General features: G+C 37.6%; 2 protein-coding genes across 4 annotated transcripts in view; one reads left to right on the top strand and one right to left on the bottom strand.

Moving 5' to 3' along the window:
- Window positions 1–2323, bottom strand: part of LOC108746173 (L-lactate dehydrogenase-like) — a 121372-nt gene extending 119049 nt beyond the window's left edge. For all 3 annotated transcript variants that reach the window (XR_001939153.1, XM_018482771.1, XM_018482775.1), the window contains exon 1: window positions 2113–2323. The gene's annotated coding sequence lies outside the window, so the exon portion shown is untranslated. The remainder of the gene's footprint in view (window positions 1–2112) is intronic.
- Window positions 1–13198, top strand: part of LOC108746172 (TSC22 domain family protein 1) — a 78869-nt gene that overhangs the window by 37295 nt on the left and 28376 nt on the right. The window contains exon 2 of the mRNA XM_018482770.1: window positions 5878–6163. Within this exon, the coding sequence (XP_018338272.1) occupies window positions 5878–6163 (286 nt within the window). The remainder of the gene's footprint in view (window positions 1–5877; window positions 6164–13198) is intronic.

The raw sequence follows: 13198 nt of genomic DNA, 5'->3' as shown, positions 1-13198 counted from the left end.
AAAAACATATTTTTAGTTTATACAAATTATAAAATTATTCTTGTCTTGCGCAAATCTAAAATTTCTATTATTTTTCTTGAAAAAGAATCATATTTTTTCACCGTTTCACATTTTCAATTTCTTATCCCAGTACCTCGATTCTGTAACTTTTAACAACAGTTCGGTACGTTGTTGTCGCGAAAAACAAGCAGTTTTTTTTTTTTTTTTTACCATATATAATATCTACGCAACAACAACGGTATCGATTTGTAGTTACTGAATCGGGGTACAGGTCTCGTATTTTTATCCCTTTTTTCGATAAGGTATAGATAATTGCTAAAGTACCGCTACATCGAGCTGCAATTAAGCCGAAATGAGATTGCCCCGTCGCGAGGAAGAAAGTACCGTGTCACGATCGCGTTTGTACCTTTCCGAGCATCAGAATTGAAGAATTTACGAGTCCGTTGAGCGAGCACAAGCATTTGCTCTCCACTTCCTCCTGGACCGAACGTCACGTCTCGTGCTCTCTCGCGGTTCCGTTCGACCGGTCGGTCGAATTTCGTAGCCTCTCGTCTCCTTTCGGCCGTACGTCCATCCACGCGAATTCAATGTCCATGCAAAGCAAACGTCGGCCCCGGCACGGCTGTCAATTATCCGTTATATACGGCCCTGGACCACGAACCCCCGTCTTTAACGACCTCTCAAACTTAGCGAGAGGGGAAAAGAGAGGGAAAGGAAGAGTAAAAGGAGAATGATGGGACACGTCCTCCCGCCTTGCGCCAAGAAGCGCCGAAAATTCACGGCGGGGGGGGGGAGGGGGGCCACGAAGATCGCGAAACAACGTCGGAGTGACGACGGAGAGAACGGGATCGAAGAGGAAGAGAGGGACCAGGGAGATGGACCAGGGAGGATCTTTCCAAGAATCATTTGATATTCCAACGTTCCCGCCACGTAGCTCATGGGGATATTCTTCTCCTTTTGTCTTTGTCTCGAGGAGAGCAGATTCACCAGCGAATAGCGTGCACTGTGTTATACTTCACCGCCAAATGTGTCAGAATTGCAAATGCGTGCGGTCCGACGAAAGACACGTCGAGAGGCGGCGACGGCGGTTCGATAGAAACAGGGCGCGAATTCCGCGGTGCGAGCTCTAAGATATGTTCGAAGACGATGGAAAGACAGACGAAGAATGTTAGTAAGGGGACAGGAAAGGAGCCATAGGAGACAATGGCTGTGTGAATCGCAACCGAAATGTCGGAAGAATCTTAGATCTACTTTAATATGGAAATTTAAGACGGACTCTATCATTTTTGTCGCATTCTGGATGTCGACCCTTTGAATTCGACGTTTCTTATATTCCCATCGCGTAAAAGTTGTGTTTCAATCGTTGTGAGTGATATTTACACAAACATTTAAATGCTAATTATGTAACATCTATTAATGTTTAATACTTTCATTTCATCTACTTTAATTTTCAAACAGTCTATGTTGTTTTTTTTTTTTATTTCATTTTACGATAATCATTTTTGTTAATCAATTAAAAAAGAATATTTTCATCAGTCACAAATGGATACTTAAATAATTTCGATAATATATAATGGACAAAGACAACTGGTCATATTTTATCTAAGCGTAACGCAAATTCGCGTTAGAACACGAAGCTCGAGTTAACAAATCTTTTAAAGGGTTGAGTCACGCTTGTCCAGAAAGAACAGAGCAGTTGAACAGGATGTTAAAATTAACAAGTATAAGGCTTCATCCCTTTTCGCTCGTAAACGCCAACGCCTCGTAATTATAACGAGATGTTTCCTTCGAATATAACGAGCATAGCTGATGAGATCGGAAAGTAATAGCTCGAAGATAGCTAGCACTTTGAATCAGTCCTTATTAAAGTCATGCATCAAATGTTGCAAATTAATGGAACAATCCCTATCTTTTAATATTTAATTAGCTAATACGGGCGTGGATTATATTTATAAATTATTATATGGAAAATATTTATAAAATATTTGTGAAATTGTGCATGTCGTATAGGAAGTATTATCGTACGTAATATATAACGAACCGATTAGTCGTAAACGTGAATATCATTGTATATCGCGAACAGAAATGTAAACTGGTTTTCGTGTCACTAACCTTAAATCTAAAGCGGTCACAACGTCGAGATTGACTATAGTCTTCGGCTATGGTTCTTCTTTTCACAGTCAATCTGGAAAGATAACACACGATACTTTGATTTTAGCCTTGAATCCAAATGATGCAAATGCGCACAGATGATAATGTAATATCACACAAAAAATTTATGACGCCACGTTAGAAATCCGGAAAGGATAATCGCGTGTGACAGTTTGCTGATTCTTAATTGTCTCAAGATATTGTTTAACGTACAGGATGATCAAAATATATAAGTACATATTAAATAACATATATACATATTAATTTAAATAACAAATTATTTTAAATTTAATATTTTAGAAAATACGATAAAATTGCAGTCAGGTTTCAGAATGCTGGTAAAAAATGGCTCATCGAGTATAAAATTATGAGAAAAGATAAACATAGAGAAAAATATAAGGCAAAGCTCTTTCCAATATCATTCATCATTACGTGGGGCGTAATCTTTCGTCTCTTTTCTCGATATCAAATTGCGATGTACTCACTCAAGTGAGCGAATATGTGCTCACTTGAAAAATTGACTCTACTTGGATGGGCTACTCCCGCGCACGCCGCGAATAAGATTGCCTTTGTAATTTCTCCACGACTGGCCTCTACAAGCCACGCTTCTTTAAAAGCACCACGCGATTGAACGCGCGCCTCGCCGATTCGCCGAAGGTGCGCGTCGCCGGCCGGATAATGGCTTATTAACAAAGCGTTGCCGAGGAACGCGGGGAAGTGACAGAGGGGCCTTGACGAGAATCGTACGAAGGAATCGAAAAGAGAGACGGAGAGAATGCGAGAATCCTGACGCCGGGAGTCGAGTCACGTCGGGTTACTTCGACGCCTTCGTAGAAAGGGTCCCAACACAACGGGGCTTTAATTACGCCGATATCACGGTAATTAAGCCGATCAATGCGTGCTATTGTGCGCCAAGCGGAGAGCCTCAGTGCTTCACCCGGGTTCCTATCCGCAATCCCGACCACGAGCCTCCTCCGCACATCACAAAAGCATCCCACCTTCCGTGGGGATACAAGGACGCATCCTGCCTGCAGTCGAATCTTCACCGCGACCATCTCGCCGCCGCCGCCGTGCCGTGCCGTGGAAAAGCCATGACAAAGAACGGGGAGGAGAATAAACACAGTGACTCTCCCAATCCCGTCGATGATACGCAAACCGATGGGCCTTCTACCTACCGGTGACGAGAACATCGGATATGAAGAACCATCGTGGGCACTAAAATGGATCCCTTCATAGGAGAGATTATTTCGTTCGATCGTTCGATCGTTCGATCAGATCCGAAGCTGATGGAATTCAATGGAGGGGAACGCTTCGCGGAGCATTGTTTCTATACTTTTCAATCTTTTTAATCCTTTAAAGCGTGACGACCGAGCACTAAAATCGTTCGATATCTTTAATGCGTTGTACTTAATAGCGGTTGTTATATTTTGCAGATAGATTTAAGGGGGGGTTCCTAAAGCGACAGAATTATCAATATTACAGATTAGGAAGGAATCTCTCCGAATTGGCTGTAATGTATAGATTGTAAAATCTTTTTACACAATCAAAATACAAAAAAAGATGCAAGATGGTCGCTTTGAAAAAAATAAGAAAAGTTATTACATTTAGTTATAATTATAATTTTTTAATCTTTTCTCGCACTTTTTATGTATATTTTAATTGTATAAAAGAATTTTGCAACTTGTACAGCCAATTCGAAGAACTACTTTTTAATCTGTAAGGTTGATAATTCTATCACTTTAGGATCTCCTTAAGATTTTTTTGTATATTCAATTGATATACAATACTTCATTTTCATTTAATTATTATATTATAGGTATACAATTTTCTTATTAAATTTCTTATTAATTTTGTTATTAATTTCTTATTAATTTCTTATTAATTTTGTTATTTAATTTCTTATTAAAGAAATAAATTAAGATTGAGATATATTAGTTTTAATTTTAACATCGTATTTTTTTTTTTACAAAACTCTTTTATGCGCTCCATTAAGAAGAAAGTTGGTTATGCATAGTAATTTATAAAAGCGCATTAAAGGCACCGTAATATTTCGTTCTATCTTGACGAACTACATTTATCTCTAATACTAATCTCTAAAATCACGAATGTATCATTCCGTTTGAATATCTGATTGCACATCTTAGATTGATATGCGGTTCACATGAAACACGTTGAAATGCCTCGTGGCAACGGATGGATAAAGTCATTAATTCCAAGTTGCATGCGATCCCCGCGTTCGCAAAGAAATATCTACATTTTTAAATAAACATACTGCAATTATGGTAATCAAATAAGCAAAAAAGAAAGCCATACGTTCGTCTAATATCTCTCCAATATTTCTGTATTTCAATCATTATAATTACGATACCGAAAATATCAGCATGGAAAGTACGAATAATGATTCGCTATCTATCGACTCGTAAATTCTCCATTAAATTCTTTATCTTACGGCGATAAAGGAAGATGGAATTTTGTCTTACAAAATCATCATCTTCCGAAGTAATCACTGTTTGATGATCTACGCAGATCTTAATGCTATATATATATATATATATTTCTTCATGCTATACATAGTTACAGTATTTCTCGATTTTCTTTCATCTCACGTGCGATTACGTTATAATCTCAGATGTACATTTATTAGTTACGGAAAGAATATCTGCACATACACTTCAAATATTTTGGAATCAATAAATATGTTAAATGATATAAGCTTCCATCCTGTACGCGTTATATTCAAATAAACTTATTCTTATCAGACAACACATAAGTTTTAAGTTATTCCATCTTTCGAAAAATCTCAGTTTATTCGCTCTCTTTTTTATCCATTAGTGATTACATAAATACCACATAATTTACCCGAAGGTGAAACAACTAATCCTCATTAATTTATATTTATATCAAAATAAAGAAACTCGAGTATGTTTGTAATTCTCGTTATCTCCTATTTATTCAATATAGCAAAAATTTTCGAGAGTATATTTACTGGATTTACATAATTTATTTTTTTAATTAACGTATAAACGTCTGGTTGCTATGTGTTTATAAGTCTCTTCATTAAATTTTTGTACGAGACGCAGAAAGCGATTTAAAAGAGCGAGAGAAAGAAAGAAGGCGCGTTTGTTTGCTGCTGCCTATACAATTTTTCAGTGTTTGTCGTAAGAGTTAGGACACTGGACATCTCTTTGCAAAGACCCGCTTCATCCGGTGTCCCCCACTGTTTCAAGTAAGAAAAATGTTCAGAAATGCGCCGACTTTGTTCCTCACTTTTTGATTTTAACGTCTGTTTGTCTCACCATTTCCTGAAACATGTACCAGAGGACAGACTGGATGCATTCGATTCTTTATCCACAACTCTCGCGCAGAGATAGGGAGGCTCCATTAGTCGTGTTTACTTGGGACTGTCAAAGCGCATTGAGAGACATATAGACTAGCAAAATATAAATATACGATATCTAATAAATTATTAATAATAATAGATTACGCTTAAATTTATCCTATAAAATTAATTAATGGATGATTAAAAACATTGCGAAATTTCTAACTAAATATTATTAGATGTAACTAAAAAAATATAACAGAAAAATTTTTTTATAAAATTAAAATATCTACGTAAAAATGATTTTTCAAATTTTTATTATTCAAATTAGAAACACAGTTCGTACGTCTTTAAAAATGCTTTAATATTATGTGAATTTGTATTGACCAATTGTATTATTTTTTTAGGTCACGGTCACCGGTTCAACCACGACAAGTACGAACACAGTCCATCCTAGTGTAAACGATATGGACTGGTTCGCCGGTGTCGCCGAGGAAGAATTGTTGTATTACACCGGCGTCGGCAACGACGTCGATTCCTTGTGGGCTGTTATTGGAAGCTTTGTACCCCCGCCACCTAGACCACCTTATCTACCCGAAGAGAGCATCGCCACCGATGGGCTCACCACCTGCGATTTGTGTTCGTGGGCATGGAGAAACGATAGGCATTCTTTTTCTCTGGATGGCACCCTTGGTAAGTCTTACATTTCTCTTCTAGTATTAGAACGCTATCATATTTCTCTGTTCAGATGATGTGCTAATTAATTTTAATTTATTTCTATTTGTTATACAAGTGTAAGCAGAAGTAAGGAAATTTGATGTATGAAATTCGCTCTTATAAAAGCTCATATATAGACATAAAAAATATATAAAATAAAATTATATCTTTAAAAATAAGTCCTGTGATAAATTGTAAGATTAAAATATTTACAAGTAAAAAAATCACGAGAAATTAATTCCTTTTACAAAATCAAACTACTGATATTTAAATAAAATTTCGACACTAAAATATTTATAAGTACGTCTAATTTCTCATAACCTTTAAATATGGATGATTTTATTCAAACGCTTTAATCGCTCCATATTAAGTCACTCGAACGCGAGGAGTTTCAAGGAGTTTCTATCAGGCACGAGTAGAAGTACTATCAAAATACTTTCGCTTCAAGTAATACGGCATTCGTCATTTGCTAAGCTCTGTCAGTCTTTTTCTTGTCGTCACTTCAGCTAGTAGTTCTCGAAAGACGAGTGTTCTTTCGAGCCATACATCTGTTCACATCAGGACCGAGGGTTATTCCTCGTATGCACACTCGACTGTGTTTGCAACGTATTTATTCGTCAAACAGCTTTTCCAGTCTAGTACGTGCTTCAGGATTTGGGAAGATCCCTCTCGAATAAACGTCAACGAAGGTTCATTGTAACGAAGCTGTGAAATTTTTATTCCTCTCTAGAAACCCTAATGAAGGGCGTTCAGATTCCCTTCTAATTATCATTATGTCATACATAAATTATTATTTCACGTATTGTTCTAATATAATTTCGTTAAAAAAAAGGATAAATATATAAATTAAACAAAGGAAGATTTTTTATTGAAAAGTTAAACGTTAAATACGTAACAGGTGTGGTACATTTTATAAGAATACCTATACACATACTACGGCTTGGCTTGCGAACTTTTCAAAGATCTGTATTTCTCACTCTGCCTGCTGCGCGCAGGAAGTGTTACGAGGATTTTCATTATTCGAAATTGCTCCAAATCAAGGGTTGGACACAGGATAAATGTCGGTGCGATGATGAGAGAGATCATTATTACAAGCACACGAGGTGATCGTCTTAAGCACGTTCATTAAACGTAATGATTAGTAATGCAAAAGTGGCGTACAACAGCGTACTATATATGCCGTGTTTTTTATCTCTTCTGTCGTGATTTTTGACATATCTTAATTATGAGAGTGCAAAATGCATTCAATATACAGTTTTACATAATGGTAGATAATATTATATTATTTTCTCATGTATAATTACATGCTAAAAGAAAATGATAATGCTGCTATACAAGAGACAGAAACAAATTGAAAAATATTAAAACCGCAGTAGATATTATAGAAGATTGCCACGCAACATCGTTGAAAACTTCATGCCGTATTTTCTTATCTTTTCTTACTCATTTCTTGTCTCTCATTTGTATTAGTTAGCATTAATTATTGTAACAGACATTGTTGCTAAAATTGTTTCCAGTTTTTTTTTATAACAAAAAGGACGAAAAATATATTATTTATATACTGATCAAATATTAGTTTGTTCTTGATTTTATAAACTGAAGGAAATTGATCGCAATATTAATATAAGTGCATCGCGACGATAACAATTGTCGGCTACAAAAGAATTCGTCAGACCTCCCTATACGTAATTTCCTGTCGTAACGTGTAAACTGTAAGGGATAATTCTCGGATGCTTTGCCCCAACGCGTACAGGCCGACCTCCACATCCGGTTGATGTGCCCCGACCAATCAGAAACACGCCGGTCCCGCTCTCATGGTTCTTTCTTTCGGGATCGGTGTTCGCACGTACGCACGAAACATACGCAAGTTTCTGCATCGTGACACGCGGTGCTTCCCCACTCCTTCGATGGGCCTCTTCAGGGGCCTCGCCCCTATCCTCTTCCGTCCCGCGGACCCCGTCGTCCGGGCTCGCATTATCGCCATTACCATGAATTCCCGCAGTTATTACGCCTCTGTTGCACCGCCACCAAAATGGCGGCTGGGTGCATCCTACCGTGCGAGGAGGACGCACTCTCTTCGTTTGCTCCTCTTTTTATTGTGGCGCCTGCGCTGCCGGCATGTCGTGCTACGTTATACCGCTCGACAATTAACGTCGAGAATGGCGGCGGTCGACGGTGGGGATAATTGACCCTGTCAGGACTATGACAGCACTTTTACGCTGTTGCATGATTCGCTGGGTCGATCTCTTCTCGTACTTAATATTTTGTATCGGATACCTGTAGCGTATTTCCGGTCGCGATGAAAGCCGAGATTTTAAATTAGATTCGAATCTAATCTCCCTTGATCGCTCAAGCGTTTGTTTCCGACGATAAAATCGTTTGATACCTCTTGCAAGTTCAATCACAATGCCACGGATATTCTCTATGTATGCGCACGCGCGCGCACGTGCGTGTGTGTGTGTGTGAATAGAGCATATAACCATTTATAAACTTCGAACGAAAGCTGTTAGTCATTACATCATCGTCATACCAATTAAATCTTAATTACTATCATGTTATAACTTGTTCTAACTTGAGAAAAAAATTTTCTCATTCTATTATCTTCATAAATGCACGCGTCATGTATTACATGGTTTACGAGACGAGTGTTTCGACGCGCGACTCGACGTCCTCGTCGCCAAATCGTATACGAAGTATGGCGCACGAGTGGAACCTGGCGAATAAATAAAGAAAATAGAATACCGGAGCAAGAGAGCGGTGTGCATCAGGGGCTTCAAGGAGGCTGGCAACGGCGGTAATCATCGCGTCACTTCCCATCCTTCACGACGTAATAATTACGAGATCGCGCCTCTTACTCTCGACGTGATGCAGGCCCGTGCTTGTCGACGAGAAAAGACAACGAGAGAGGCGGGGAGGCCGGGACCAAAGAAAACAGAGAAGAGAGCGGACTTAATGCGAGCTTGCGAGTATCTTTCGGTCTTTTGCCTCGTGTCGACGTAGGCCGCACGATTCGGCGTGACTTCAACAGCGAGCGCAATAATTCGTACATTTCGCACTCGAAGATCTGCGCGAAGGTTCGTTAACGCTCGACGAGGGTGGCATTTATTATGTGAACGGCGAGTAAAAATTTCACACGGAGAGCCAGTAAGAGATTCGCAAATAGAACAAAAGGTGATTAATTATTGTACCCTCGAGGAATGTTTCAGTCAAGGAAGTGTGTCGAGTTAACAGAGAAAAGTAGTTTGTGTATTTATTAAGTTTTCAAGTGCGCACAGTGAATGTTAAATTTGATTTATAAAAGAAAAATCGAAAAATATATAAATTTAAATTTTAACTCATTTTTCCAATCTTTTAATATCTCGTAAAAATGCTTTGATATCAAATCTACAATATATTTTATTATATAATATAGATTGAATTTTTTTTATTTATATTATAAAGAAAATTATAGATTTAATTATTTTGTAGATTAAAAAAAAATATATTCCTAAAAATTTTATAATTTTTAACAAATTTTTTAAATAAAATAGATTAATAAATTAAAGCGACTTTAAAAACTAAATGGACTTACTCATTTTTTATCATAAAAATCTTTCATTATTCGACATTTTTCGTTTAATATATTCGTGAACACATAATCTATATTATGACTGGATATATATTTTTTTATCTATATAAATAATATTTTTTGATCTATATGTACATCTATGTATAAGCATGCCGAAAAAAGGTAAAATTCTATATATTTATAAATACGTTTCTCTGTCTCTAATATTTGTCTTTTATTGTGTTAGAAATTTTATGTTTTACATAAAGTGTTATGTAAAGTGATTAATCTCAGCGTCGGAATATAAATCGATTTAATAACGCGCGACGCGTAACGGTGCGTGTATAAATTGCCAGACATTAATTGCACCATGACATTAAGCAAAGCGAACTACGCTGCACAAAGCGGCCAGTCTTGATTCTCAGAGAAATAACAAAATAATGAGTATAATAAGTTACGATATGTAAATCACTCTCGTTCAAACACTTCCGCTTTCTAGGACTCTAAGTTAGACTAAAGCATTAATAACTGCATTAATTGTAACAGGGAATAATTGGGCTAATCAGATTAAATTGATATCTTCATTAATTTATCCGATAGATATAATAGAATTATAAACTTCTCTGCAATATATAATAATTCGAAATAAAACCCTCCTTTAAATAATCAAAAATTGTACATCTAATTCACGCTATGTGCCTGCGAGGCGCACGTTTTGCTATTTCCACGGTACGATAACCAGCAGGTAGCTGTACTCTCTCGCGTATATCCGCACTGGACTGATGTTATCTCGTTGCGTATACGCCTGGACCAAGAGAACGTAACGAGGCCTCCCTTAGTTCAACGGTAAGCATCTCCTCCGTCTCCTCCGTTCCCTCTTCTTCTTCTTCTTCTTCTTCTTCTTCTTCTTCGCTGTTTCACATCGTCGTTTCCCGTGCTCCTCTCCATATCTTCCTTTTTCGACGAGCCACAGTGTCGGGCATTCGCTGCGACGAAAGTAAGCACCTTCGCGCCTGTATATCGTGCGATGCCGACGAATGCAAACGAGAACGAGTAGCAAGGAGGTCTCGTGCGTGCGAGCGAAAATTTCATGGGCTAACTCTCGAGTCCCACCTTCCCGCCTCTTTATATGCCTCCGAACCGTACACTTTTAATCTAAAAGCCGATCTCGCCCACGTAGATTAATTGTCAGAACCCCCTCCTCCCTTCCCTCCCTTCCCTCCCTTCCCTCCCTCGACGAAGCCATATTCGAATGATGCGAAGGCTATCACTCGTCGCTTCGATTACGAGCACGTGATTGCACGCGTTAGAATTTCACATTTGTTACGTCGTTTCACGAAGAATAGAATAGTTTTTTATTGAAAATCCAAAAATATGATAAAAAAATATTAGATTAATTGATGAGTATAATCGCTCCATAAGGAAAAAATTTGTACACTGAAAGAAAAGAATAGCTGCTGCAACAAATTAGATGGTAAAATATGACCTAGCATTTTTAATTGACTGCGACAGCCAGAATTTTGTTGCTTCAGCCTATCTACAATGTCAGTATAGGATTTCGATAGGCTAACTACGCAACTAAAAATTGTCTGCTGCAACCAATGCTATTAAAAATGCTATGCTATATTTAGCCAATTTTTTCTTTCAGTGTATAGCGAGAGAGAAATTTTTGTGACGTGATCATCTTATTATTAGCGACAAGACATCAAATACGTAGATGCATAATTAATGATATATGAATCTACAAGTGTATTTTAAAAAATAAGTGATAATATATTTTTTAAATAATTATATGTGTACATCATGTGCGTACTTTCTTCTTCAAAATGAAATTTATATAGATATTGGCTCGCGTTTAATTTAGAAATATTATTTTTGTACTTCGATTTATTGTTTGATAAACATGGATAAAGACTCGTGTATTTATTAAAAACGATATTAACAAAAGGGAGAAATAAAAAATAAAAAGAGCTTCACAAAACAAAGCGAGATGATATAATACTCAATTTCTTATCCTGTAATAGGATAAGAACGTTAATAATTAAGGTGAGCATTGATTCAAACGTCTATAAAGTTTCTCGATTGTGTCGCCGGTATGAATAGACGTCACAAGTAGACGTCATACCGCCGATGACGGATATGAAAAATGATTTGCGATCTCGCGGAGAGGCACGTATGAATTATCGCGGGCTCACTAATGCCATCAGATAGCTGTCATGAAAGCGGAGAAATTACACAGGAAGAGAGGCTAAGACTGGTGAGCGTATTAATCGTGTATTTTAGTGGATAATTAATTCAACTTCAAAGAGCCACGAGTTAATTATATGTAAATAAAGATCGCTGGCGTAGATAGGCAAATCATCAATCTTGCGAGAAGCGGTCGGCGTACTGCTACGTGCGCCGGCACACACGTGAATTATAGAAAACGGTAAATTGGATAATGGTACGTTTATTACCGAGATAGTGCATTGCACATCGATGTGCCCACGCGTGAGCTCGTGGCATGTATCGCACAACATTTTGCTGCAACGTACAGCGATCGAGCGCGCCGCTAACGATGATTGGTACCAAGTTAATTATCGTGTCCCCTATGTTATCTCCCTTTGACAGTCTCCTCGTACAAATTACATCAAAGATTACGCACCAAAGTTTGGTTTATAATAGTGCATATTAATCACAACTACGAAGCTGTCGTAATCTACGTAATGCCGCGGCGATAGCTAGGACACAGTAATTACTGAGTCTCACGGTACACTAGTGCGCTAACGTTTTCATTAAAGTAGCGAGCGATGTTTATGACATTTCACTTAACCTGCGATATCTCATGCCTCTTCATTATATTTCGTGATTATATGATTCGCGTCGTAACCTCGTTCGATTATATGATTATGCGATCCGTTGTCGTAACCTCTTTTCGGCGCCTCGCAAATAGCGTATCAATAAAATCTATTATCCATCTGTTCTTTATCGATGAACTCTTTGAACCGGCGCAGTGCAATAAGTTGAAATGAAACAAATATATATTTGTTTCACTTCAATTTATTGCACCTTATGCAACAGTTCAGAGGGTTCATCGATAAAGAACAGACGGATATGTTCGTGGTTCTGCAGAAAGAAATAAAATTGACGTCGCTACAAATTAAAATCCCCGTGCATTCCGGTATCCGCTGCTTCAGCGAAATTTACCATGGTGTAAAGGTCGCAGCACAGACTATTACATAGCGCATAGTGCATAAAAGAGTCAACAAATTAGAGTTCTTCCTTTCCCCTTCCATTTCATTGAGAAGAGAAAACTTTAATTGAGTGATTCTCTTATGCACTATGCGTTATGTAAAAGTCTGTGCTGCGGCCTTAAATATCCATTCTTATACAACATGCAGTAAACAAACGTCATTTAATTACATGAAGTAGTGATCGTAAAATAGGAATCAGATGGCGTATTTATTAATTTCTGGTGTGAAAGG

This window comes from Trachymyrmex septentrionalis, unplaced genomic scaffold, assembly GCF_001594115.1.
Source record: "Trachymyrmex septentrionalis isolate Tsep2-gDNA-1 unplaced genomic scaffold, Tsep1.0 scaffold16, whole genome shotgun sequence".
NCBI lineage: Eukaryota > Metazoa > Arthropoda > Insecta > Hymenoptera > Formicidae > Trachymyrmex > Trachymyrmex septentrionalis.
Note: the sequence above shows the minus strand (reverse complement) of the source record. Positions and strands in the feature narration are given on the sequence as shown.